The sequence below is a fragment of the Artemia franciscana genome, chromosome 5 (assembly GCF_032884065.1).
Source record: "Artemia franciscana chromosome 5, ASM3288406v1, whole genome shotgun sequence".
NCBI lineage: Eukaryota > Metazoa > Arthropoda > Branchiopoda > Anostraca > Artemiidae > Artemia > Artemia franciscana.
In genome coordinates, this window is record NC_088867.1 from 750,887 (window position 1) to 778,619 (window position 27,733).

At 36.6% G+C, this 27,733-nt stretch overlaps 1 protein-coding gene across 2 annotated transcripts in view; it reads left to right on the forward strand.

Annotated features, from left to right (window-relative positions):
* The window catches only part of LOC136026838 (tripartite motif-containing protein 2-like), a 52,590-nt gene that overhangs the window by 6,338 nt on the left and 18,519 nt on the right, over positions 1–27,733 (forward strand). The window contains exons 2-6 of one of the 2 annotated variants that reach the window (XM_065703547.1): positions 3,030–3,050; positions 7,926–8,035; positions 11,590–11,728; positions 16,833–16,962; positions 18,225–18,383. In XM_065703547.1, the coding sequence (XP_065559619.1) occupies positions 3,037–3,050; positions 7,926–8,035; positions 11,590–11,728; positions 16,833–16,962; positions 18,225–18,383 (552 nt within the window). In that variant the 5' untranslated portion in view covers positions 3,030–3,036. The remainder of the gene's footprint in view (positions 1–3,029; positions 3,051–7,925; positions 8,036–11,589; positions 11,729–16,832; positions 16,963–18,224; positions 18,384–27,733) is intronic. The other variant, XM_065703546.1, reaches the window with a different exon arrangement.

Consider the following 27,733-nt stretch of genomic DNA (forward strand, 5'->3'; position numbering starts at 1 on the left):
GCCTGACAGTTGTGGTACTTTTTCTGCCTCAGTTGCCACCCCATGTGTTTTTTAGTGAATTTATTCCTAGGAAAAACTTGAAGAGCTAGATGTCCAAGGGTACAAGGTATGGTGGAGCACGAGTTGCTACTCATCAATAACTGATCAGGGCTGCTATTTTGTCTACTGGAGTACTTCTATACCCAGGAAGGGTGTTGCTCATTTCATTTTTTTTTGCAAAATCATGTCTTTTTTGTCATGTTTTTGCTATGCTAACAACCTTTTCAGCCAAACCATTTGACTGGGCAAGGTATGGACTGATCAATCTGTGATCTAATGACCACTTCTTTGTAAGGTCTTTGAATATCGAAGAGGTAAAATGTGGGCCATTATCTGAAGTTACAATGCAAGGGTTGACATATCTTGCAAAATGGTCTTTTAGCTGGGATGTGACCTGTTGGAAGGATGTGCTTTTCTCTAGATGATCAACTATAATGGTGAACCGTAATCAGAAACTGGTCTCCTTCTGGACAGGACAGGTCTACTCCAACATGTTCCTTTAGGTGGTTATGTGTGTCAAGGCAAGGAGAGATTCTTTTGGGTTCTTCCTTTTGGATGGTATCTGTGTTGCTCTGCTGAGGCTGCTCTACATCTGTGTTGTCTGGGAAAAGTGTTAGGGACTTTTGACTTTGGCAATAGATCTTTTCCTGGGTTTGTACAATATATGATCTTGGCAGCTCAATACAACAGCTGATGGCAAAGATTTTCCTTGGGTCTAGGCTTGAATGTATTGCCCTTGCTTCAATTCTTGAATTTTTTGCCTGACAGTTGTGGTACTTTTTCTGCCTCAGTTGCCACCCCATGTGTTTTTTAGTGAATTTATTCCTAGGAAAAACTTGAAGAGCTAGATGTCCAAGGGTACAAGGTATGGTGGAGCACGAGTTGCTACTCATCAATAACTGATCAGGGCTGCTATTTTGTCTACTGGAGTACTTCTATACCCAGGAAGGGTGTTGCTCATTTCATTTTTTTTTGCAAAATCATGTCTTTTTTGTCATGTTTTTGCTATGCTAACAACCTTTTCAGCCAAACCATTTGACTGGGCAAGGTATGGACTGATCAATCTGTGATCTAATGACCACTTCTTTGTAAGGTCTTTGAATATCGAAGAGGTAAAATGTGGGCCATTATCTGAAGTTACAATGCAAGGGTTGACATATCTTGCAAAATGGTCTTTTAGCTGGGATGTGACCTGTTGGGAGGATGTGCTTTTCTCTAGATGATCAACTATAATGGTGAACCGTAATCAGAAACTGGTCTCCTTCTGGACAGGACAGGTCTACTCCAACATGTTCCTTTAGGTGGTTATGTATGTCAAGGCAAGGAGAGATTCTTTCGGGTTCTTCCTTTTGAATGTTTGACAAGCCCGGCAATTTTTACATATTTTTCAATACTCCTGATCATGCTTGGCCAATAGACAATGGAGCTAGCCCTTTACTTGGTTTTTGCAATGCTGAGGTGAGAAGCATACATACTTTTCTGGATATTTAGATGAAGGCTCTTGGGGATCACCAAGTGACCTCCTTTGAGAATGACTCCTTCAACAACTGTGAGTTCACGCCTGGAATTGAAATGCTGCATTATGAGAACTGGTTTCAGAGCCTCAGTTTATGACCAGCTTGACTTAATTTTATCCACAAGACATACTGAAGAAAGGTGTAATAATGTTTTTTGTTTCAATTCAAAAAGCCTTGCAGGACTGATGGTAACGTGGCTCATAATAGAGTAAAAATATGCTATGATTTCCTTATGAAGATTTTTTGTTTTTGCCTTGAAGGTAGGAGCAAGACAGCACGTTTGGGACAGGCATCTCTTTTCCAGGTCGAAAAATGATTGGGAAGTCATATGGCTGGATCTGGAGCACCATTCTTTGTAGAAAAGAGGATGACTTCTGCATTGGTCAATCAATAAGTGTTTCAAGCAGTTTGTGGTTAGTTACTATGATGAACCCTTGGTCATATAAACATTGTGAAAGTGATGGATTTTAAAAATGATTGTGTAAAGTTTCTGTTGAATCTGAGAGTAGTTCTGTTCTGTTGCACTCAAGGATCATGAAGTAAATGAGATGAAATTATCATTTTGAATAAGAAACACTCCCAGCCTTGACTTGGATGCATCAAACTGTAGCTCTATGTTTCCATTTCAAGAATTAAAGAGGTATATGGTGCCGCAAATCAACTTTTTCATCATGTTAAAGACATTGTCATGAATTTCTCCCCATTTAAACTTCTGCTGCTTTGAAAGAGTTCTTAGTGGCTTGTTCTGGTAGGACATATTTGGAATTTAACATGACAGGTAGTTCAGCATCCCTAACAAAGTCTGAATTTTTTCATGGTTGCTTGGTGAGGGCATTTCTTTAAGAGCTTTAATTTTCTCTGGATATATGGTGCTGTGAATTGACTTTTTCATCATGTTAAAGACACATATAATGAATTTCTCCCCATTTAAACTTCTGCTGATTTGAAAGAATTCTTAAAGGCTTGTTCTGGTATGACATATTTGGAATTTAACATGACAGGTAGTTCAGCATCCCTAACAAAGTCTGAATTTTTTTATGGTTGCATGGTGAGGGCAATTCTTTCACAGCTTTAATTTTCTCTGGGTTGTGATGGACACCATCCTTAGAGATCACATTTCCAAATCAAGGTTCTGGACTCCAACTTGAGTATCAGACTAGAGAAATAAGGGTTCTGTATGTACACCTGTCTTCAACCAAGGCCATGCCCAAAGGTCGTGGATTAGATTTTTCCAGAAATTTCCATTTTTGACACAACTTGAAATGGTTTCTTTTTTATGTTACCTATGCAAAATGTATTTCAATAAATTTATTCAGACTATCTCAAAAAAGGAACCTACTGTGATTTGACCCTAAAATAATTATAATTACATCAAGCAATCCATTTCTTTCTAGCTGTTTCATTTGAAAACTAGTGGCGGAATTTTATGTTGTTTTTCATGATATACCTAATTATTTTTCTTTTTTTTTTGAGCTAACTGATGTCAACAACCAGGTGAGCCAGGATTGTGTTCTGTTTATTTATCTATATCTTCTTGTCAAATATTTAACGCTATAGGATTTTTATTACATGTTTAAGTTAAGTTGATGGATGAATTATACAAGTGGTTTAGAATATATATATATATATATATATATATATATATATATATATATATATATATATATATATATATATATATATATATATATACTACTAATAATAATAATAACTCACTGCAGCACCAAGCCACCTGAGGCCAACACAGCTACGCACGCTCCTCCTCCGACCTAATCTATTTAAAGCCTCCCTCTTTACACCCTCTCAGGAAGTTCCCATTTCCTTTAAATCTTTATTTATGACATCCTCCCAACCCAGACAAGGACGACCTACTTTCCGTGTAGCCCCAGACGGTTGGCCAAAAAGGACAATCTTTGGTAATCTGTCATCCTTCATCTGTAGAACGTGGCATAGCCATCTCAACCTTTCTTTCATTATATCCCTAGAAAGCGGAATTGAACCACATTTTTCGTACAACCTACTGTTTGAAATACGGTCAGTCAGCCGGGTACCCAGAACAATCCGTAGGCAATTTCTCTGGAAAACATCTAGTAAATTTTCATCTGCTTTTCGGAGCGCCCATGCTTTAGCGCCATATTTGACCACTGTCATCACTGTAGCTTCCAATATTCAAATCTTGGTTAATCTTGGAAGATATCTTAAATCTTACAATGATTCACACTCAAACATTGAATGGAAAGACTCTTCCATTTGCACAACCACAGATTGAACTTGAGTCATTCAACAGACATAGTGAATATTGATTCAGATAGGTAAAGAATATTCCCAACTTCATAGTCACTGAAATATCAGTATTGAATTGTATGTATATTGAAATTCCACACCAAATGTACACTGATTTTTTCGTGCCTTTTAAAAATAGTTTTATTCCTCCCTCAAAAGGAGAACTTTTATATTCTTTTTTTTTTTTTTTTTTTTTAATTTGGGCAAAACCCTAGTTTTGACTTTTTGAGACTAGAATAAAAAAAACTCAAACGTTGTGGTCCAAGAAATCAACATTATTGTTTTGGAGAGAAAAGAAGCTGGCGGAATTTGTTTGGTAAACTGCAGCATGATAGCTAGAACACATCTTTGGCAGAGAAAATCATGTTTGTCCAAAAAATACGACCTGTAAGAAAAGAGATTTTTTTTTACTATTCAAAAGATAGAGTATTAGTGGAAAATCATGTTTAAGGAAAGGCACTTGAGGAAGGGATGCACAATTGAGGGTTTATTTGAATTGGTCACCATATTTTTTTCAAGTAATTACAACTTGAATACGAGGTGTTCAATTTAATTACAGATATATATATATATATATATACATAAATTAAATGGTAGAAAAAAAACAATGATAATGTACACGTCTTTCTCAATATGTTTGTTAAACATAGTATAACATTTATATAACATAAATTAAACATAAACATAATAAATAGTTAACCATAAATATAACATTAAGGTCATTGGCGGTATGGTGATGCCACTGTCATTTCGCCTTCATTTAATAATGAATAATGACTAATTAATAATGACTGGAAGAGCACAATTTTTGTATAAATTTAATTGAGGTTTTTTTTACTTTACTCTATAATGGATAACAGTTACTGAAAGACTGATGTTTGTCTAACTTTCCTTGTTGATCTAGTTGATCTTAAAAAGCCTTTAAATTTGTTTTCTAATAATATGAATTCTTAAGTACCACTGGGATGTTTTTGAATAATCGACAAAAAAAATTCTGCAAAATAAGGTTTACAAAGGAAAGTAAAGAGCTAAATTAAACCAAACACGAGCAGAAAGAAACGAATAAACGAAAGAAAACGTCATAACCAAGATCACTTACTGATATTCATTCCTTAAAGTCTTAATAATTCTGTATTTATTAAAGTTAAAAGAGTGAATACATTTAGAGTGTTTCTTTTGTTTTTGGTAAAGTGCAAATTATGTTCTAATCTTGAGAAGACATTGGGGTTGTCAGACGTATTCTTTTCAAATTCTTCTGGTTTTGAGTTTGACTTGATTATTTATTGTAATTCTCTTTGTTTTTATTTGTTGATGGTGATTTGTGGTAGTTTTACGCTCGGTTGATTATTTGTTTTTGTTTCTGCTCCTTTTTGTTTAATGGAGTTTTTATTTTTCTTTGAAAAACTTATTTTGTGGAAACAGTTCTTTTTTGATGACATCTTTTGACGATCATTTGATGTTCTTTTTTGATGACATAGTCGTTTTCGTCGAAAGCGAAAATGATATTCTGTAGCTTACGGTTTTTTTTTAAAGAATATATAGTTTGGCTTGCTATTTGTATGTTGGAGAAACTCTTTCGAGAATTTTTAAAAACTTACACACTTCTGAAATCTTGACACAAATAGTATTGTCTAATTTAGTTTTATACCTCCTCTATTTGACCAAAAAAATCAAACTCAATACCATTTCTAAAATACTCTATCTGGGCTTTTTGACAACCTGGATACACTTACACTCCTTTGATTTAGCTAAATTGTCAACTTAATACCCTCAGTTGTTCTTGGGATATTGTGTAGATGTTTTATTGGCTACCAGCATACATAGTGCTTTTTTATTTAGTTTTAAAGCAACATTTAGTTTAAAGCATAATGGACAATATCCCTAGAGACATAGCTATTGCTATATAACATAGTCTTGACATAGCATACTTAGCACAATTAGCCATTGCTATGACATTGCCTAAATGTCCTTTTCATAACCTGTTTATTCATATAATTCTTGAAATTTTCATCTTAATGCTCTTCAATTGATATTCCCCTTTAAGCATTCCCTGAAAGCTCCAACGTAATACCCTAATCTGATTCTGAGATATGTTCTTTCGACAATCTGAAAGCACATAGTGTATTTTGATTTACTTCAAATATCTCTTCTATATTTTCCCAAATTTTCTCCTTCACGCCCTTAGTCTTGATAGTACTATTATCTTAGTAGTAGTAGCAGTATTAATAGTAGAAGTAGCATACACATGTTGCCTTTTGGCCAGTTGAACATTCCCCTCATGATGCCCTGAAAGTTTCAACTCGATATGGTAAGCCGTTCCAAAGGTATTGCTGATACAACCTTTTAACGATCTCTATGTACATAGAATACTTTGATTTTGGCCTTAAATTTTCACTCAAATACCTTTAAGCTTGGTAGTACTTGCTGCAGAAGCAATAGTTGTAGTGATAGCAGTGGTAGTAGTAGTAGTAGTAGCAGTAGCAGTGGTAGTAGCTGTTATAGTAGTCGTAGTTAGAGTAGCGTGCACATATTACCTTCGCTCTTTTGACAAGCTATATGCGCATAACGTGTTTTAATCTTGTTCAAGACTCCTCTCAACATTCTCTGAAAGGTTCACATGAATGGCCTTCTTTTTTTTGACACTAAAGGTCAAATATGCCCACCTTTTTAATATCAAACGCTAAATGTAAACAATGGGTTAAATGCATGAATTACAACCCTTGCCCCCAAGGCTTTGTAGGAGGGGGTATCACATATCATGAGACATAGCTACTGTATTTTTCAACTATGGCGAACAATATGGCTATCTGAAAATATTGATTGGATGTGTTTGGGGAATTAATGGGCGCGGAAGGGGGGATGGTTGCCCTCTAGTCACTTTTATCTCTTAAAACAAAGCAACTAGAAATTTCAATTTCTAATCGAGTGAGCTCCTTCCGAGGCTTTTACATCAGTTCCTTCTGTACGAAGTGCCTTGAAGAAAAAAATAATAATACATTGTACCTAAATCTTTCTTTACTCTATTGATCGAGACCACAAGGGAAGCAGTGTTAAAGCATGACATAAATGAACAGCTATGTCTTAAGATTGATTGTTTTGTCTTGTGTAATTGACAATTTAATTGCAAGAAACAGAAAATCCTGATTCCATTGTGATTATTTTTTATCCGAGAAAATCAATTACGATTCAGTTGTAGTAAAGTGACTTTATGTGGGTGTTAATAGTTGGTTTTTAATCGGCCCTTGGAGGGGGTATAGAGTAAGGTCCTGAGGGCTATTAAAACTAGGGTAGCATTTCCTTAGGGTCGGCCTTACTAATTAAATGGGGATCCTACTGGTATAGATGAGAAGCTTAAACATTGTTGTAGAGAGTCGGGGTATAAATATAATTACTTTGATTTGACTCAAGAACAATACATGGGTATTGCTATATCTATATGCCACGGGGACTATTTGTCCCACAGAATAAATGAATCAAATAATACAATTACAAACTATAAGACATTAAGACACTTACGATATTCCAAGGTATTCCTAAGTAAAGAGGTTAAGGACCTAAGATTAGCCCAGGACCAGACGATAGCCCAGCATTTAGATGGATAAGTTACTCGATCCCATAAAATGTATCTTTTGTACCATAGGTCAACCACGTCATTCCAGACCACAGACGTACATAAGCAAGGAAGTGGGTGTTTCTCAATTTCCTTTCAAAGCCTACCCATACCAGAATGTGTCATTCTGGTATGGTTAATTTCCAAATTTTTATTTTAGTAAAAAGTGGTATTTCCAAACTTTGCATTTTGTATTTTGCGTCTTAATAATTTTATTTTACTAAAATGAAATTCTGACTTAATTGGTCAGCTTACTTAACAATTACTATTTAATTGAGAAAGGTACAGTTGCTTGTAACTATGTGGTTGGTCGACTCGTTTAGTGCATCTTTGATTTGAGTTGTAATACTTGAGGGCCTCTTAATAATGGCATCTTAAATTATATGACCCTGTAAACATTTTTGTCTATCATTCTCCTCTATTTTTTCTTTTACCCCCCTCCCTATCTCTTTCTTATTTTGCTTATTTTTTTTTAGGTCCTTTATTGATGGGAAAGTAGTATCAATGAGTTCTACGTTAGTTGAAACAATTTCAATAAATTACGAAGATTTTAGTGAAAGTTTTTTGACATGCAGTACCTGCTTATGTAAGTAATTTTCAAGTTCACTTTGAATAGTTTACTTCATATAACTTTGAATACTCCAGTTAGGTCATTCTGAACTAGCATTGCTTCTTACTTTTTATGGTTTGAAGTTTCTGACTGAAGAAGAAGAATAAGAAAAAGCAGACTAGCTAAGAATGATTCTTTATCTCTTATTTTATAGCAGCTTTGATTGATAATAGCTGTTGGACAGATTCTAAATAATTTAAGTCAATATGTTAAAAAGCTGAGCAAAATGACAAAAGTTTAAACTGTTAGCTTTGGTCTTATTGTGCAAATGAATCCCTAGATTATAATCAACAGGTTTTTTATATTCTTCCCCCCCCCCCTTGCAGAAATGATCTGAAAAAAAACAATGCATAGTGGTTCTGCTTTGGATGAAAAGCCACTACCGGTTTTACTTGATTGGTTTCTTCTAACCATTTGGTTTCGATCTGAAAATCCCTACTGTTCACTTTCATCCCCTCCAACATAAAATTCGGTGTTACATTGCCCACTACCTTCTAGTAGAGCTGTCCCTGAAAGTTTAACTACGATACCCAAGCCATGAGAGAAAGCAGTGTAGGACTACCAAAACCATAACTTTCAAGATACTCATCTCTGAGAAGGAGACGACCTTTTCTTCATCAATGCAACTTTTACTCAAATCAGTAATACATTCGCGATATTCTAATTTTCGTCGATGTATAAAAATCATGCGTCAACCTCGAACCTGTAGCCCTGACCATCTGAGCTTGCCAGGCTTGCTAGTTAATTTTACGCCTTTGGTGTATTAATGTATGAAACTGAAAACAGGTTTCGGTAACCGTGTTTTCTCTAGGATTATATACCGTTATTAATTATATATGTTACAGTGAAAGTTCGAAATTCGTGAATGTTGATATTCACGGGTGAATGTCGATATTCACGGGTTAATGTCCAAAATACCTTTTTTTTTTCTCCTTGGATTTTGTCAGCGTTGCCAGTCAACTTTTTCAATTTAATGCATGGTTTTGTGGTAACAGCTTAGGTTATGTTGGGTTAGGTTAGCTTTGGTTTTTAACCCATTTCTGATATTTGTAACCAAACCCAAACTAACCTAAACTAACATAATCTAGTCTAACCTAACTTTAACTTTTACCATCATAGCCAACATAAGACTGAAAAAGCTGACTCGCAAAGCTAATTGAGTCTAAGCAGAAAAAAGCGAATTTTGGGCAATCACTGGTGAATGTCGACATTAACCAGATTTGGAACATTCACGGTAACATATACGTTAAGGTAATTTCGAACACCCTTTTCTGCGAAATCATCAATAACCTACCTCCAAAGGTCTGTTTGGGTATATTTCTTAGAACTTCAAGGACTATTATATCATCAAAAACTTGCGTCTGAAAAAAAAATTAAGTTTTTATACAACCATAAGTAGGAAAAAATTATTTAACCGATTAAATATTTATCTGATAGATTAAATTGTTAATACCAATTACAGGTGGTGCAGTAAGATTCAAGCTCACAACACGATGTAAAAAAAAATCATCTTTTTATGGCACTTGGTATCTACAAAGTGACATACAGCAATTGCAAATTCTGTTGGTCGGTCTGTCTGTTGGTTGGTCTGTCTGTCCTGGTTTCAGTTGTCTGTCTTCCCCGGGTTTGTCTGTCCAGGCGTATCAGGGAACAGACCAGATTAAATTAAAAATTGTCGTTTCCCCAATTCGACAATCTGGGGGGGGGAGTAGGGGTCGGTTAATTCGGAAAAATTAGAAAAAATGAGGTATTTTTAACTTACGAAAGGGTGATCGGATCTTAATGCAATTTGATATTTAGAAGGATATCGTGTCTCAGAGCTCTTATTCAAAATCTCGACCGGATCCGGTGATATTGGGGGGAGTTGGAGGGGGGAACCTAAAATCTTGGAAAAAGCTTAGAGTGGAGGGATCAAAACGAAACTTGGCGGAAAAATAAGCACAAGTCCTAGATACGTGATTTACATCACCGGAACGGATCCACTCTCTTTGGGGGAGTTGAGGGGAGGGTTAGTTCTGAAAAATTAGAAAAAATGTAGTGTTTTAACTTACGAAGGAGTGATTGGATCTTAATGTAATTTCATATTTAGAAGGACCTGGTAACTCAGATCTCTTATTTTAAATCCAAACGGATCCACTGTCATTGGGGGAAGTTGGAGCGGGGGGAATAGGAAGTCTTGGAAAAGGCTTAGAGTGGAGAGATCAGGATGAAACTTGGTGGAAAGGATAGGCACAAGTCCAAGATACATGGCTGACATAACCCGATCGGATCTGCTCTCTTTGGGGGAGTGGTGGGGTGGTTATTTGGAAAAATTAGAAAAATGAGGTATTTGTAACTTACAAACGGGTGATCAGATCTTAATGGAATTTGATATTTAGAAGGATCTTTTGTTTCAGAGCTCTTTAAATCCCGATCAGATCCAGTGATATTGGGGGGAGCTGGAGGTGGAAACCGGAAATCTTGGAAAACGTGAAAATTGAGGTATCTTTATTTTACGAATGGGTGATCGTATCTTAATAAAATTTGATATATAGAAAGATGTTATGTCTCAGATGCTCCGTTTTTGATTTGAATTGGATCCGAGGACATTGGGGGGAGTTGGGGGGGGGGGTGGACAGGAAATCTTGGAAAAGGCTTTGAGTGGAGAGATCAGGATGAAACTTGATGGGAAGAATAATCACAAGTTCTAGATACATGATTGACATAATTGGAATGGACCCGCTCTCTTTGGGGGGGGGGAGTTGATTTGGAAAAATTAGAAAAATTTAGGTATTTTTAACTTAAGAACGATAGACCGGATCTTAATGAAATTCGATATTTAGAAAGAATTCATGTCTGAGAGCACTTATTTTAAATCTCAACCAGATCTGATGTTTTTGGGGGGAGTCGGAGGTGGAAACAGGAAATATTGGACAACGCTTAGAGGGGAAAAAACGGGATGAAACTTGGTTGATAGAATAGGCAAATGTCGTAGGTATGTGATTTACATAACTGGAATGGATCTGCTCTCTTTGGGGGAGTTAGGGGGGAGGATCCAGTGCGTTAGGTGCTTTCTGGACGTGCTATTACCATGAAAATTGGTAGGCGCATTAGGGACCTGCACAAATTAACTTGATAAAGCCGTTTTCCCCGATTCGACCATCTGGGGGGCTGAAGGGAGAGGAAAAATTAGAAAAAATGAGGTATTATTAACTTACGAGTGGGTGATCGGATCTTAATGAATTTTGATATTTAGAAGGACCTCGTGTCTCAGAGCTTTTATTTTAAATTCCAACCGGTATTAAGCCTCTGATTTTTCTTTTAAATCAATCTATTGATTCTTAGAATTTTGCTAGAGCTCATGCCATATGAGCTTTTAGCTCTTGTTTTTACAAACAGTTCCTAAGATCCATGTGTTCACATATGGGCTATCCCAAAGTGATTGTGTGATATTCCTTGATTTCGGTTCTGCCTGTAGGTGTGTTGGGTTTCTAGTTTTTAGAAAAAGTGACAACTTATTGAAGTTTTATTGGTGGCTCTTATTATTTTAGGTACGTATGACGGCTGCGAGCATACACCTAAACTGTTGCCATGCTCGCATACGGTATGCTTACAATGTCTCACAAGGATTTTGGCCAGTGCAACCAGAAATGACGAAATTCCATCTTCTTTTCGATGTCCGATTTGCAGGTAATGTATTAGAAGAAATTGTTGTATTTTAGAAAACCACTGCCAGTTTAGAGCTCATTATTTGCATCGGGTTTTAACTTCTATGAACTTTTTTAGGAGGGTGGAAAAACTGAAAAATCTGTTGTTTTTTTTTTACTATTAATAAGAAGCGATTGTTTACAGAAGTCAGGTTTGAGATTAAGTTATGGTAAAACAGTTTTACTTGCAAAGTACAATATCCATATCTCTCTCACTCTCTCTTTTTCCAACAATAAACATAATGAATAATTTATTATTCCTTTATTAATCCATATTTTCTTTACTGTGCAACTTTTTGCGCATCTGACTTTTCATCCGTGTTAATATCTTCAAATAGTTTAAAATATATCACTGAGGACCCTTTCTAATTGATTACAGTTCTTCAGTTAAACATCTTATGGGATTTGTTCTTTAGACCAACTTCGTTTCATTTCTACTTCTAATGCTTGCCATGATTATTTTGCCTTTGAATTTTTCTAAGATTTTCCCTACGAATTTTCACTATTATGATCACTTGATAGTTCTTAGATCAGATTTTCCTAATGAAATTTGTCCGACATCAAGAGTATGTATCGACATTTGTGATGAGGTAAAGGTAAAAAATACGACATTGGACTGTATAGTTCCTAGCTTCGGTCATGATCTCCGTTTCGTAGCCCTTCAGCCAGGAAGTGCAATAGGGGGGGGGGGGGCTGGGGCCAGCCATCTTGCGCTTTCGCACACCCTTACTTTTCACCTTCACCAGATGTCTTCAGGTACCCATTTAGAGATGGATCGACTCTGACTGAGCTTACAGAGTCTCTCTACTGACCCCTGTTCCAAACCAAATAACCAGTGACGCCAGGACTCGAGGACTTGAACCCCTGTCCTCACAGACAAAGGATTTCAAGTTTAGCGTGCCAACCACTTGGCTAGGACGGCTCATGCTTGGCAATCATTCGTCATGGTGGGACGGATTTTCCTAACGAAATTTGTCCGACATCAAGAGCGTGTATCGACATTTATGATAAGGTAAAAAAAAAATATGACATTGGTCTGTATAGTCCCTACCGTCGGTCATCATCTCCGTCTCGTAGCCCTTCAGCCAGGAAGTGCAATAAACAACAAAGAGAGATAAAACCCTACAAAAAAATCTCAAACGAGATTGCTGCCAGTAGAGAGAAAAGACCAAAATAACGCGGATATTTAGCCTGTATCTCGACTAGGCGTCCTCAGCACAAGATAGAAAAAAAATACAATTGTCGCTACTGATCCACGTAGGGAAAAGACGCTATTAGAGTTTCTTCAATGAGAACATCAAAGCAACTGAGGAAAAATTATGAAAATTGAAACTAAATTTTATCGTGCGGTCCTCCTTTTTTCGGTCTTTTTCTTTTCTTTTTAATTTTTTTCTTTTCTTTCTCTTCGTCACCCCCCTATTTTTATGGCACTTGGTATTAACCAAGTGACATATAGCAGTCGCCAATTCTGTCGGTCTGTCTGTCGGTCTGTCCCGGTTTTGCTACTTTAGGCACTTCCAGGTAAGCTAGGACGATGAAATTTGGCAAGCGTATCAGGGACCGGACCAGATTAAATTAGAAATAGTCGTTTTCCCAATTTGACCATCTGGGGGGAGTGGGGGCCCGGTTAATTCGCAAAAAATAGAAAAAATGAAGTATTTTTAACTTATCAGCGGGTATTTGGATCTTAATGAAATTTAATGTTTGGAATGATATTGTGTCTTAGAGCTTTTATTTTAAATCGCGACCGGATCTGATGACATTGGGGGGAGTTGGAGGGAGAAAACCTAAAGTCCCGGTTCTGCTACTTTAGGCACTTCCAGGTAAGCTAGGACGATGAAATTTGGCAAGCGTATCAGGGACCGGACCAGATTAAATTATAAATAGTCGTTTTCCCGATTTGACCATCTGGGGGGGGGGGGGGAGTAGGGTTCGGTTAATTCGGAAAAATAGAAAAAATGAAGTATTTTTAACTTATGAGCGGGTGATTGGATCTTAATGAAATTTGATGTTTGGAATGATATTGTGTCTCAGAGCTCTTATTTTAAATCCCGACTGGGTCTGATGACATTGGGGGGAGTTGGAGGGGGGAAACCTAAAATCTTGGAAAACACTTAGAGTAGAGGGATCGGGATGAAACTTGATGGGAAAAATAAGCGCAAGTCCCAGATACATGATTGACATAATCGGAACTTATTTGCTCTCTTTGGGGTAGTTGGGAGGGGGGGAGTAAGTCTTAAAAATTAGAAAAATGAGGTATTTTCAACTTACGAACGGGTGATCGGATCTCAATGAAATTTGATGTTTAGAAGGATATCGTGTCTTAGAGCTCTTATTTTAAATCCCGACCGGATCTGGTGATGGGGGCGGGGAGTTGGGAGGGGGAAACCTAAAACTTGGAAAACACTTAGAGTGGAGGGATCGGGATGAAACATGGTGGGAAAAATAAACACAAGTCCTAGATAGATGATTGACATAAACGGAACGGATCCGCTCTCTTTTGGGTAGTTGGGGGGGGGGGGGTTAATCCTGAAAAATTTGAAAAAATGAGGTATTTTTAACTTACGAACAGGTGATTGGATCTCCATGAAATTTGATTTTTAGAAGGATATCGTGGCTCAAAGCTCTTATTTTAAATCCTGACCGGATCTGGTGACATTGGGGGAAGTTTGGGGTGGGGAGACCTAAAATGATGGGAAACGCTTAGATTGGAGGGATTGGGATGAAACTGGGTTGGAAAAATAAGCAAAAGTCTTGCATACGTAATTTACATAATTGGAACGGATCCGCTCAATTGCGGGGGGGGGGGGGTAATTCTGAAAAATAAGAAAAATATTTTCATGAAGAGGATCTTCATGAAACTTCATATTTAGAAGGACCTCGTAACTCTGATATCTTATTTTAAATCTCAACCGGATCAAACGTAATTGGGGGGGCAGTTGGGGGGACCGGAAATCTTAGAAAATACTTAAAGCGGTGAGATCAGGATGAAACTGGATGGGAAGAATAGAAACCTGTCTAAGATACGTGACTGACATAACTGGACCGGATCTGCTCTCTTTGGTGGAATTGGGAGGGGGGAGGTAATTTTGAAAATTGAGGTATTTGTAACTTACGAAAGGGTGACCAGATCTTAATGAAATTTGATATTTAGAAGGATCTTGTGCTATAAAGTTTAACTTTAGGTTCTGACCTTCTAACAAGTGCCAAATGAGCTCTTGGCTCTTCCGACCTCGTACCATATGAGCTCTCGGCTCTTCCGACCTCGTCCAAATGAGCTCTTGGCTCTTGGCTCTTCCGACCTCGTACCATATGAGCTCTCGGCTCTTCCGACCTCGTCACAAGTGCCATATGAGCTCTTAGCTCTTGTTTCTTTTTTTTTTTTCTTTTTTTGATAAATCCAGTTGATTCGTTGTTTCTGTTAGTTGATTGTTTAATTATTTTTAGTCAAGTTTCTGCCCTAGTCAAGCACTTTTGTGCTTTCCTGGCAGATTATGTACTTGTAATTATGTGTTTTTGTTGAAATATATATGATTGAATTGAAATATAGTTATCTATTCCGTTGCGAAATAACCCTGTTGTTAGCTAATATTGAAGCAACTCTTTTTGGTCTGGTGTTTAATCTTGTCACCTGGTGATTGTGTATTTTAATTCCCTTATTGACTATTGGTTCATTTTTCAAAAGACAATCATAAATTGGGTCAATATTTAAATTCCCTATGTCTCTATTTATTGAAAGATTAGCAAACATTTTTTTTTTTTTTAATTTCTCTAGCCTCCCTCGCCCACTGAGAAAGATCCCTATCATTAGAAATAGCTGTAGCCTCATCAAATTGTATAAAATGTTTAGGATGAAAGAGTGTATGTTCAGCCAGAGCCGAAACAAAAGTTTCAGGAGGCTTTTTTTAATTGTAGGGTTTTTCTATTGAATTGTGATGCTCAATAAATCTTTCAATAAAAATTGTCGGTGAGTTCTACCAATTTAAAACTTTCCACAAGAACAAGGAATTTTATACACCCCACTAACTAAATCTCCCCGGGTTAAGTCCTTCCCAGAATTAAGAAAACTACCCAATTATCTCACTAATTAGAAATAAGTATATATGTTATGTTTACGCAAAATTCTTTTAAGCATCTCCCCCAAAATAGGTACATAAGGCAAAGAATGTACGTAAGTTTCAATGTTCTCATTGAAGTAACTCTAATAGCTTCTTTTCCCTACGTGGATCAGTAGCGACAATTGTATTTATTATTACAGGTGGTGGTTTTATTTGTTTTTAGTTTAGTGTTTTTCTTTTTATCTTGTGCTAAAGACGCCTAGTTGAGATACAGGCGAAATATTCGCGTTATTTTAGTCTTTCCTCTCTACTGGCCGCAGTCTCGTTTGAGATTATTTTTTGGGGAGTTTTATCCCTCTTTTGTTTCCTGTTCCAAACCAAATTACCAGTGACGCCAGGACCCGAGGGCTTGAACCCCTGTCCTCTCGGACAAAGGATTTCAAGTTTAGCTTGCTAACCACTCCGCAAGGACGGCTCATGCTTGGCAATCACTTGTCATGGTGGTACAAAAATCTGGAACTAAATTTCAACGCAAATATGTGATAATTTTTACAAGTAACTGTTTAATAGGTTGTTGAAAACATTATTATCATATAGTTAAATAGGAGAGTAGTTCTGTGCTTGTTAGTTACCTTTTCTTATTTTTGGCCAGATGAATTAGTTCTAGGAAGCTTGTCTCTGTATACTAATTGCAGCGCTGAAGCATGGAACAGGGTATCTCTCTCTCTCTCTCTCTCTCTCTCTCTCTCTCTCTCTCTCTTTCTCTCTTTCTCTCTCTCTCTCTCTCTTCTCTCTCTCTCTCTCTCTCTCTCTCTCTCTCTCTCTCTCTCTCTCTCTCTCTCTCTCTCTCTCTCTCTCTCTCTCTCTCTCTCTCTCTCTCTCTCTCTCATGATTATGCACGGTTTTATCGTAGTTTGTTTTTTCATGTGTATATTATGTTAAGATATTACGAGGTTGAGGCTCATTCTTTTTTCTCAGACATCTTTGTGAAGTTAGAAACTTCTATATCTTTGTTTTGTTTTTTCACAGGGAATCCATAAATGTTCCGCGAGGGGGTGTTTCTGCGCTACCACCTAGCTTCATTGTGAACCAGCTACTGGATTTGATGGCAACTCAGAGACGAGAAGTTATCCCCAAATGTGGCCTGCATTCAAGTCAAGTGAGTTTTATAGTACGTCTTTTACTGCTAGATTCTAGTACTTTTCAGAAATTTTCGTTTAAATCTTTTACATTGACACTACTGAAAATCTAAATTAATGATCTAGATGATTTAGTTCTGGGACTGAACTGTAAAGCATATGTATACATATTTAAGAGATAATATAAATATATAAAAACAAGAAACAAGGAAAATAGTAATGGCCCTATACCCTTTCATGCTACCACCATCTCTAGGTAAATTCAATGGTATTTCCAGTTCTTCATCTAATCAATGTTGACTGATTAATATTGGTATTAATTTTTATGTTTATCAGAATGATCAATGAAAAGCTGAAAATGTACAAGCAAAACACAGTATTTAAGGCTTTAGGCGCATCAATTGCCCCAACAGGATTCCACCCTTCAAAAATTAATGTAACTATACAGTACGGAATATGGACGACTGAAGCAGCTCTCTCTATTCATGCACACAAAATAATTGTTTTTGGGGTAATATCACCTGTGAAACTTGCGATTTTTTTTACAATTCTGCAGCTATAAGGTGCTTCGAAGAGACTAGATTCTTATATCATCGTATTAATTACTTTCATATTTATCCATTCACTCTACCATAATTGAGATATTCCTTAGGCTTTTTCTTAGTGAATGATCTAGATTTGATAAAAAAAAATGAAAAATATCCTATTTTCTTGTGTTTTCGTACCTTTTAATCATATTTTTCAGTCTATAAAACTCTAAACTAATTTCAATAACTTATTTTGGTTTATTGGTAAAGCTGAAGTCTTCCTCTCTCTAATGTATAATCTTGGTTGGATTCCAACGTTCGTTCTAACGAAAAAAGCCTCAGATTATTCTTGAACTTGTCTAATTAGACTTTACAAAAAAGTATGAAATCATGTGAACAAACAGTTCCTGTGGGTTTTATTGGATTCGGATTCTCTTGGAATTCCCCTTTCTTTTGATTTTTGCTACAAAATATTTCCTCTCCTTTTCAAGAAATTTTTATATCTCCATTGTTATTTTTTTTCAGTTATTTTGAAATCCTAGTAAAATATGAAAACTAGTAAAATATGTAAAACTAGTAAAACCTAGCAAAATATGAATATGATGATTCATATTTCCTAAACCAATATCTCTTATTTCAGGTCATTAATTATAAAAAAAATTGTTTCGTGCATGTCGCATGCTAAACTTAGTATTTTATTTAAGGTTAATTAATATAGATTTTGGACCGCCTTATTAAGTTCCTATTTTTTCCAGGAGTTGTTATTTTGCGAGACTTGTGATACTGTTTTTTGCGTGCGTTGTACAGAAGGATTACATGGTGGGGGTTCTGATCACACAGTTATCCCATTTGCAGTGGCTATAAAAAGGATGTCTGAGATTCTTCTCTATCGTGCTAATGAATGTATCGGAAAGGTAATTATAGGTAGAATGCACTTAGTTTTGCGTAGAGTTTCAGTATTGCAAAATGTAACCATGTTATTTATTTCTTTTTTTATTATGAAACAAGCTGTGTTGGCCTCTGATGGCCAGTGCTACAAGGAGCTGTGAATAGCAGTAGTAGTATTTAAAGTACATAGTTGTAGTAGTAGTAATAAGATTTTTTAGATAAAAACCTGCATGCAATGTGTTCTTTAGCGTTAATAAACATCCCCTGAAAGTTTCACCTTAATACCCTTATCCTTTTCGGTAACCCAAGGTCAAATATCTCCCTTTTTGTCAATAACTCAACCCCTGTGTAAACAATGGACAACTTGCAAAACTTTCCAGTGTCCTCTCTCCAAGGCCTATGGGGGCACGAGTCAACCCCAGACACATAGCTATTGGACCTGTCGACTGTTAAAAAAGTGGCTGTCTCAAAATCTGTATCGTATATCTTTTGGGAGAGGGTTTATAAAATGGTGTCTCCTCACCCTTCAGTTAATTTTGACTGTTAAAAAAGGAACTGAATCTTTCAGTTTCCGATCGAATGAGCCCTGTCCGAAGTTTCTACGAGAACTTCTTCCATGCCAAGTGTCTCGGTGAAGAAAAATAACACATTAAAGCCATATTGCTCTAGCTGCCTGGGAAATTATATTTGACACTCTAAAGCTAAACCATTATGTATTTTGATAAGATGTAAAATGCAGGCATGCAAGGGATAAGACATGAAATAATCAGATTATATGATAAAGGAAGAAAGTGTTGAAGAAAATCTGATTCTATTATCAAGTTTAGTTATAGTCATTTTTCTTAATTAGTATCAATTTAGCATCAATTTTCAAATTAATATCAAAATTGCAAAGAGTTTATGGTTTTTACTTCTTCAAAGTGTGATACTCAAAGAATGTCAGACGAAGAGCTCCATATTTGCAAGTACAGAGAATCGTATTACACTGATACTTGGCACCTTTTCTTGACCTTCTTCTATTATTTTGGATTTGTATTGACCATCTACTTGTTAAGCTTGTTCAAAATTTCCAGTCAAATGTCTAAGCACTTTTTGGACAGGCATAAAACCGCTACAGATACTTCTAAATAAAGCAGGGAGAATGCTTCAAATTTACTAAGTTTTAAAACTTAAGAAGACAATCGGAGACATAAATATTATTTTTATTTTTTTTTTTTTTGTAATTTAGATTTCAAACCTTTAGGAGGAAGTAAAGGTACTTATCTATTAGCCAGTAGACACTCGAGAATTTGGATCTACTGTATGGGATTATATAAAAAAAACTAGTTTTTTAAACTGAAAGTAAGTTTAAAACTTAAGAAGACAATCGGAGACAGAAATATTATTTTTATTTTTTTTTGTAATTTAGACTTCAAACCTTTAGGAGGAAGTAAAGGTACTTATCTGTTAGCCAGTAGACACTCGAGAATTTGGATCTACTGTATGGGATTATATAAAAAAAACTAGTTTTTTAAACTGAAAGTAAGGAGCGTTATTAAAACTTAAAACGAACAGAAATTACTCCGTATATGAAATGGGTTGTCCCCTCCGCAATCCCTCGCTCTTTACGCTAAAGCTTTTAATTGTTTTCAAAAGCAGAATTGTGGCAAAGAGTCAAACTTTAGCGTAAAGAGCGAGGGATTGCGGAGGGGACAACCCATTTCATATACGGAGTAATTTCTGTTCGTTTTAAGTTTTAATGTCGCTCCTTACTTTCAGTTTAAAAAACTAGTTTTTTTTTATATAATTTCTGAACGTTTTTGAATTAATGCATGTTTGATTTTGGCTCTCCACACATAAATTATTAAAATGAAATTTACATATTAATTCCTTTTTTGGCTAAATGGCTTTCTCTTAGTTTTGATCAGACGATTTTGAGAAATAAGGGATGGGGAAAGAGGCCTAGTTGCCATGCAATTTTTCGGTTACATAAAAAGGCAACTAGAAATTTTAATTTTTAACGAATTTTTTTTATTAGTAAAAAATATACGTAACTTAAGAATTAACTTACGTAACAAACTTTAATTATATTCATTAATTTTTATTATGTATATGAGGGGGTTTGTACCCTCGTTAATACCTCGTTCTTTACACTAAATCGTAAGTTTTGTCATAATTCTTTAAGAATGACCCCTGAATCAGAAAGGCCGTAGAATAAATAGTTGAAATTACTAAAAAATACTATAGCATAAAGAGCGAGGTATTTATCTCCTCCTAAATACCTCGCTCTTTAATCTAAAGTATTTTTAGAACCCCTCATATGCGTAATAATCTCTGTCCGTTTTAAGTTTCATTGCTACTCTTTACTTTCAATTGAAAAAAATTTCCATGTTTATTTTTTCATTGTTTTTTTTTGTAGTAATTTTAGAAATCCTGCGCCCTTTTCATTGAATTTCTGTTCACCATGACATATTTCTCCAAGGAAAGATCCTCCCACATAGCCCCCTCCCCTCAACCCCAGCCCCAAAACAAAAAAAAATCCCCTGAAAACGACTGTACACTTCCCAATAACCATTATTATATGTAAACACTGGTCGAAGTTTGTAACTTGCAGCCCCTCCCCCAGGGACTCTGGGGGAGTAAGTCATTCCCAAAGACATAGTTATTATGGTTTTTGACTATGCGGAACAAAATGGCTATCTCAAAATTTTGATATGTTGACTTTGGAGAAAAAATTAGCGTGGGAGGGGGCCTAGGTGCCCTCCAATTTTTTTGGTCACTTAAAAAGGGCACTAGAACTTTTCATTTCCGTTAGAATGAGCCCTCTTGCGGCATTCTAGGATCACTTGGTCGATACGATGACCCCTGAGGAAAAGAAAAAAAACAAACAAACAAAAATGAACACGCACCCGTGATTTGTCTTCTGGCAAAAAATACGAAATTCTACATTTTTGTAGATAGAAGCTTGCAAATTTCGCTATAGGGTTCTCTGATACGCCGAATGCGATGGTGTGATTTTCGTTAAGATTCTGTGACTTTTGGGGGGTGTTTTCCCCTATTTTCTAAAATAAGGCAAATTTTTTCAGGCTCGTAACTTTTGATGACAAAGACTAAATTTGATGAAACATATATATTTAAAATCAGCATGAAAATCTGATTCTTTTGATGTATATTTTAGCATCAAAATTCCGTTTTTTAGAGTTTCGTTTACTATTGAGCCGGGTCGCTCCTTACTACAGTTCGTTACCACGAACTGTTTGATTGAAACAGATGAGACGCTTAGGAGATAGATTAGATATGTAATTTGGGCTGTATGTTTGCTCATTAGGGGGGAGGGGTTAAGTATAGCGGGGCTGCATGCAAAATATAACCTAACCAAAATACCAACTAAATATTTATTAAAATGTAGCTACAATGTAGTTTTCCACTGAGCCGAAGCTAATTGTTAGTTTTGTAGATTCAATCTATTTAAAGGGCCTGTACCCCCTTCGAATCCCAGTCCCGACACTTTTTTTATGGCACTTGGTATTAATCAAGTGACATATGGGGATCGCAAATTCTGTCGGACTGTCTGTCCCGGTTTTGCTAGTTTAGGCACTTCCAGATAAGCTAAGACGATGAAATTTGGCAGGCGCATCAGGGACCAGACCGGATTAAATTAGAAATAGTCGTTTCCCCGATTCGACCTTCTGGGGGGGGGTAGGGGGACGGTTAATTCGGAAAAATTAGAAAAAATGAGGTATTTTAACTTACGAACGGGTGATCAGATCTTAGTGAAATTTGATATTTAGAAGGATATCGTGTCTCAGAGCTCTTATTTCAAATCCCGACCGGATCCGGTGACATTGGGGGGAGTTCGGGGGGGGGGGGACTTAAAATCTTGGAAAACGCTTAGAGTTGAAGGATTGGGATGAAACTTGGTGGGAAAGATGAGCTCAAGTCCTAGATACAAGATTGACATAAACGGAACGGATCCGCTCTCTTTGGGGGAGTTGGAGGGGAGGGTTAATTATGTAAAATTAGAAAAACTGAGGTATTTTTAACTTACGAAGGAGTGATCGGATTTTAATGAAATTGCATATATAGAAGGTCCTCTAACTCAGATCTCTTATTTTAAGTCTCGATTGGATCTAGTGTCATTGGAGGGAGTTTGGGTGGGGGGAACCGTAAATCTTGGAAAAGGCTTAGAGTGGAGAGATCAGGATGAAACTTGCTGGAAAGAATAAGCACAAGTCCAAGATACATGGCTGACATAACTGGACCGAATCTGCTCTCTTTGGGGGAGCTTAGGGGGGGGGGGGAATTCGGAAAAATATGAAAAAAGAGGTATTTGTAACTTATGAACGGGTAATCAGATCTTAATGAAATTTGATATTTAGAAGGATCTTGTGCTTCAGAGCTCTTATTCTAAATCCTCACCAGATCCGGTGACATTGGGGTAGTTGGAGGGGGAAAACGGAAATCTTGGAAAACGCGAAAATTGAGGTATCTTTATTTTACGAATGGGTGATCGGATCCTGACGAAACTTGATATATAGAAATATCCCATGTCTCAGGTGCTACATTTTCAATTTGAATCGGATCTGGGGACATAGGAGGCTCGAGGGGGGAAACAGAAATATTGGAAAACGCTTAGAGTGGAGAGATTAGGATGAAACTTGATGGGAAGAATAAGCACAAGTTCTAGATACGTGATGGACATAATTGGAACGGATTCGGTCTCTTTGGGGGTATGGTGGGGGGTTAGTTAATTCAGAAAAATTAGAAGAATAGAGGTATATTTAACTTAAGAAGGGTGACCGGATCTGAATGAAATTTGACATATAGAAGGAACTCATGTCTCAGAGCTCTTATTTTAAATCTCAACCAGGCCTTGTGACATTGGGGGGAGTTGGAGGGGGAAACCGTAAATCTTGGAAAACGCTTAGAGTGGAGAGATCGGGATAAAACTTGGTGGGTAGAATGAGCAAATGTCGTAGATACGTGATTGACGTAACTGGACTGGATCCGCTTTCTTTGGGCGAGTTAGGGGGTGGTCCTGTACTTTGGCGAGTTTGGTGCTTATAGACTTTCTGGGCGATAAAATTGTTAGGCGTGCCAGGGACCTGCACAAATTGACTTGATAAAGTCGTTTTCCCCGATTCGACCATATGGGGGGCTGTAGGGAGAGGAAAAATTGGAAAAAATGAGGCATTTTTAACTTACGAGTTGGTGATCGGATTTTTATGAATTTTGATATTTAGAAGGACTTCGTGTGTCAGAGCTCTTATTTTAAATTCTGACCGACATTAAGCCTCTGATTTTCCTTTTAAATCAATCTATTGATTCTTAAAATTTTGCTAGAGCTCATACCATATGAGCTCTTGGCTCTTCCGGCCTCGGCACAAGTGCCATATGAGCTCCTAGCTCTTGTTGAACTTCTTCAAGGTGCAGGCGCATGTTACGCAATAGGGAATATTTTCTAAGAGATGCAAGTGCTTGCTACGGAATTGGAGTTAAGGTTGACGTAATCTTGCCTAACTTGTTGGTTCATATGTTTTGCATAGTATTATTTCTGCATTGGAAGGATAAAAATATATTATTTAAAAAAAAGGTGAAGATGAAATATTCCAAGAGGGCATGTGTACATGATAGCTTTGCAGTAGCGTTGAATGCCGAGAAAGAGAAATGTTTGGATTATGAAACAAGTGCTAAACTATTGGATATGTATGCGAGCGTTGTCATGACAGTAAGGAGTAAATTTCTTTGGAGTATCGAGGAAATTCAAGTGTTGTAGAGGTGGGTATGGTAGAATAACATCCCCAGAGAAGTTGGTGTTGAAAAAGATTGCGAACCTAAAACTTTTAGTTGATGAAGTAGGCCAACATCTTGTTGATGGTAACACATTACCGGTTGATTGATCTTATCAATATCATCCTACTATTACCGTTCAATGATATGGTAAAAAGAAGACAAGTGTACCCCTGCAACGTCATGCAACACATTTTTTCTTTTCCGAAACTTTTACCTGTGTAAGGATAATATGATAATAGACAGAGAAATCACGAGTAAAATAAAATTGGCACTAGCAGATATTTTCAGCAAAGAAATTAAAGATAAATTGATGAAAAATAAGCCCCATGCAAACTTTACTAGCACAACTGATAGTTTACCAACGGACACATTCATTGAGCCATGAATCAGTCTATAAAAAAGGAGTGAGTTTGTTACTAGCGAGAAAGAATCCATGCTAGTCTATAGTCGGTAGTGGGAGCGTCAGGATAAAAATGATTAAATTTGACAGAGAGAAGATTATTAAAAACTTTGAAAAAATGGCTAATTCTAGATGATAATTTCCAAAATTGTCAGTGCAGAATCTTCACTGAGAGTTATATCGTATAATTGACGATATAATGAGAAACGAGTATCCATCTTTCGATTATTGTCTGAGACTTATGTATCGTGGCCCCAAGGCATTTACTGAATTTACTGACATATTAGTTGAAACAAAACAGAATGATATTGCGCATCTGTATGAAGATTACCCGAGTTTCAGTTACTCCTTCCATTTCTCTAGTGATCCAATAAGCGATCAGCATAAGTGACTAGTGATAACAAATAATATTCATTTTTTGACCGCGAGTCATTTTATTTTTGGAAGTGGGACAGTAAACATCGAAAAAGTTTTACATATGCCTATTATTTTCGTATATATTGGGCCGCTGGTCATCCTGTGAGAATTGTAGTACTAGTGATGACTATAATGAAAAGTGTAAATCATGCAATCCATGTAAATTGTATAGATGATATGCAATGCAAATTAAAGAGTGTAATTCATGTCTTGAAGAGGTTTGTGACTCTCCCACCAGAGGCTTCTTATGCTCCGATTGTCACTACAATAACTGTGGTCAATGGGAAAAATACTTACCCTGGCATGATTGCAAAAAACGCTAAACGTGATTTCAGTTTATTTATACTTTTATCGTTGTGGTTTTAAATTGCTTGGGAAGAAGAATCTAGTCTACGCTTCAATTGCTGGAATAATAAGAGACTCTGGTTTTACGACATCGCTGTGAAGATACAGGCTACTATGATTATAAGCCTTCTGACTTTTATTTGGCTGTTGCAGAAAGTGACTCTTCATCTGAGAACTTTGTGTGCGACATTGCTTCAAATAGGCAAATTGAAACACTTGAATTTTATAATATGAATCGGAATAGTATTATTGACTTTACGAAGAGATATAATATAAATGAAGTTACATTATTGTAGAAAATGCGATCCTGACTTTGCATGCCAAGATAAATACAAGCTGAATCCTGATGAGCTGCTGCTACTTATCATTAACGATTGTTACCTGTACGTGGAAGAAGAAACCTAAAGAACATAGAGTTTGGGATATATAAGTTTTATTAATAAACAAATTCACAAACATGTTTACAGCATTTCACTCCTAGGGCACTGAAATTTATATTATGCATTTATGATAATGTTATTTGCACTACGAAGTCGTTCAATCGAGGATTGTTACCGTAAATGCTAAGAAATTCACTGTAAATATATCGACGACATCGCAAAATAAAATATAATAGTGCATGAAAACTACAGCTTTTGATTGAAAAATCTTGCCGCTTCCGGTTTTGTATAACAGATTTTCTACTTTTCTCAAGAAAGTCTTTAATATGAGGCGCGTAGAACTAACACGGTAGGCCAAAAAAATAAAAAATCCTATATTCTTCTGTGTTTGAAAGATGCATAGCCAATGTCCCGTCTTTACAGCTGATGGGCTACTATTAACAATGGTAAGAGTATTGTTAACACTTTGAATATGGTTGAGGAAATCCGAGAGTATGCAATAGGATTTGTATATGGACATGTAGGGATCCAAATTGAATACATTGTTTATTTGATTCGTGTTCATGGTACCAAGTCTTATAGAACAATGCCACCTGAGGTCATTTCCCAATAGGTTTCAAACTGATTTAGCGAGATTAATGCAACACTCTCCTCTAATGGCCGGGAAAAGGTACACTCTAAACGCACTTTGTCTATTCGGACAATAGTAACATCTTGAGTACCGGACAAATCCAATATAATGATACTATGATTTTTTCGCAAACATTTCTTCGGTTATACCATTTTCAAATAATTGCAAATCTCAATCTAGGGATTGTATTGTCAATTCATATAAGGTTCTGTAGGATTTATCAAAGGATAAATTGTAGAATGGAATTCCATTTACTTTACATACAATAGATGAAAGTCTAAACATTTCAAATTTATATGGAGAGTTTGTCCAATGATCCAACGGCGCTAGCATTTTTTATAAAAGCCAAAGGAAGTTTGGAAGGAATTGCACCATTAATAGATGATGAAATAGTTTAGACTCGTATATTCGTAGCAATATGTCGTTGATTTGTGATTGTATGAGGAACGAGCAATTTGATATTATTCCCACTAGTTTTTACTTTCTCAATTGTCAAAGTAACAGAACTCATAACCTGTTGTTTTCATACATGAAATATTGTCGAGGGGAGAGAGATTGTTGTATGGGGTGCAGTGCCAACTACTTTTCGCAAAATTAAATTGGGCGGAGCAAGATATGCAAACCCGGATGGTTTCGTATGCCAAGGATGATAACAATATTACTGATATGTGCAAGTTGCTAGTCACGGCGGCAAATCAAAATGTTCTGACCTGGAAGTTCGTAACTTTCTGTCCGTGTGAAGTACCTGCCATCGGCGAGTCTGTTCATGACACAGTAGTTTCGAAAGTAAATGAACTCTCGAGAAAATTAGGTTAATCTATTTTGAATGCTTGTCGCTACCCGGCCAGTCTGCCTGACAGGTCCCAGCCCCTTCAATCTCACCCCCTCTCCACTTTACTCCGTGGTACTAAAGCATCCCCCAAAAGACTTAAAAGGCCCAATTGAACGAAAAACATTCATCGACAAGGTGTGCCCGAATCAGAACCATATGGCCGAGTTACGACGCTTTAATGACGAGTAGAAACTTGTGTTTCGGTCCAAGAAAACCGCGGGCCAGATAGTTGAAAATGTTTAGCGTGCCGAAATATCTATCCAAATTTCCCTCAAGGATCCTGCCTTTGTCGCGGCGATTAAGCGAGTGCCAGAAGATTTAGACGAACTGTCTCTGAAACAGCTAATCCCCGAGTGCACTAAAACAGTACAGTGTGGCAAGACCCAAATATTTAAAGTGTACTTCCCGTCCCGAACTGTTCTTGATAAGTTTCTGAAAGTATCTATGAAATATGGATATGAAGCCCTTCCGGTTGGGGAGTTCATGTTCCTACCTCGTCGCTGCTTCAATTGTCGTGGGATCGGTCACTTCGCCGGGAATTTTAAGAACAGTGCACTGTATTCTAAATGTGGCTCCAGTTATGCCAAAAAATTGCTTTT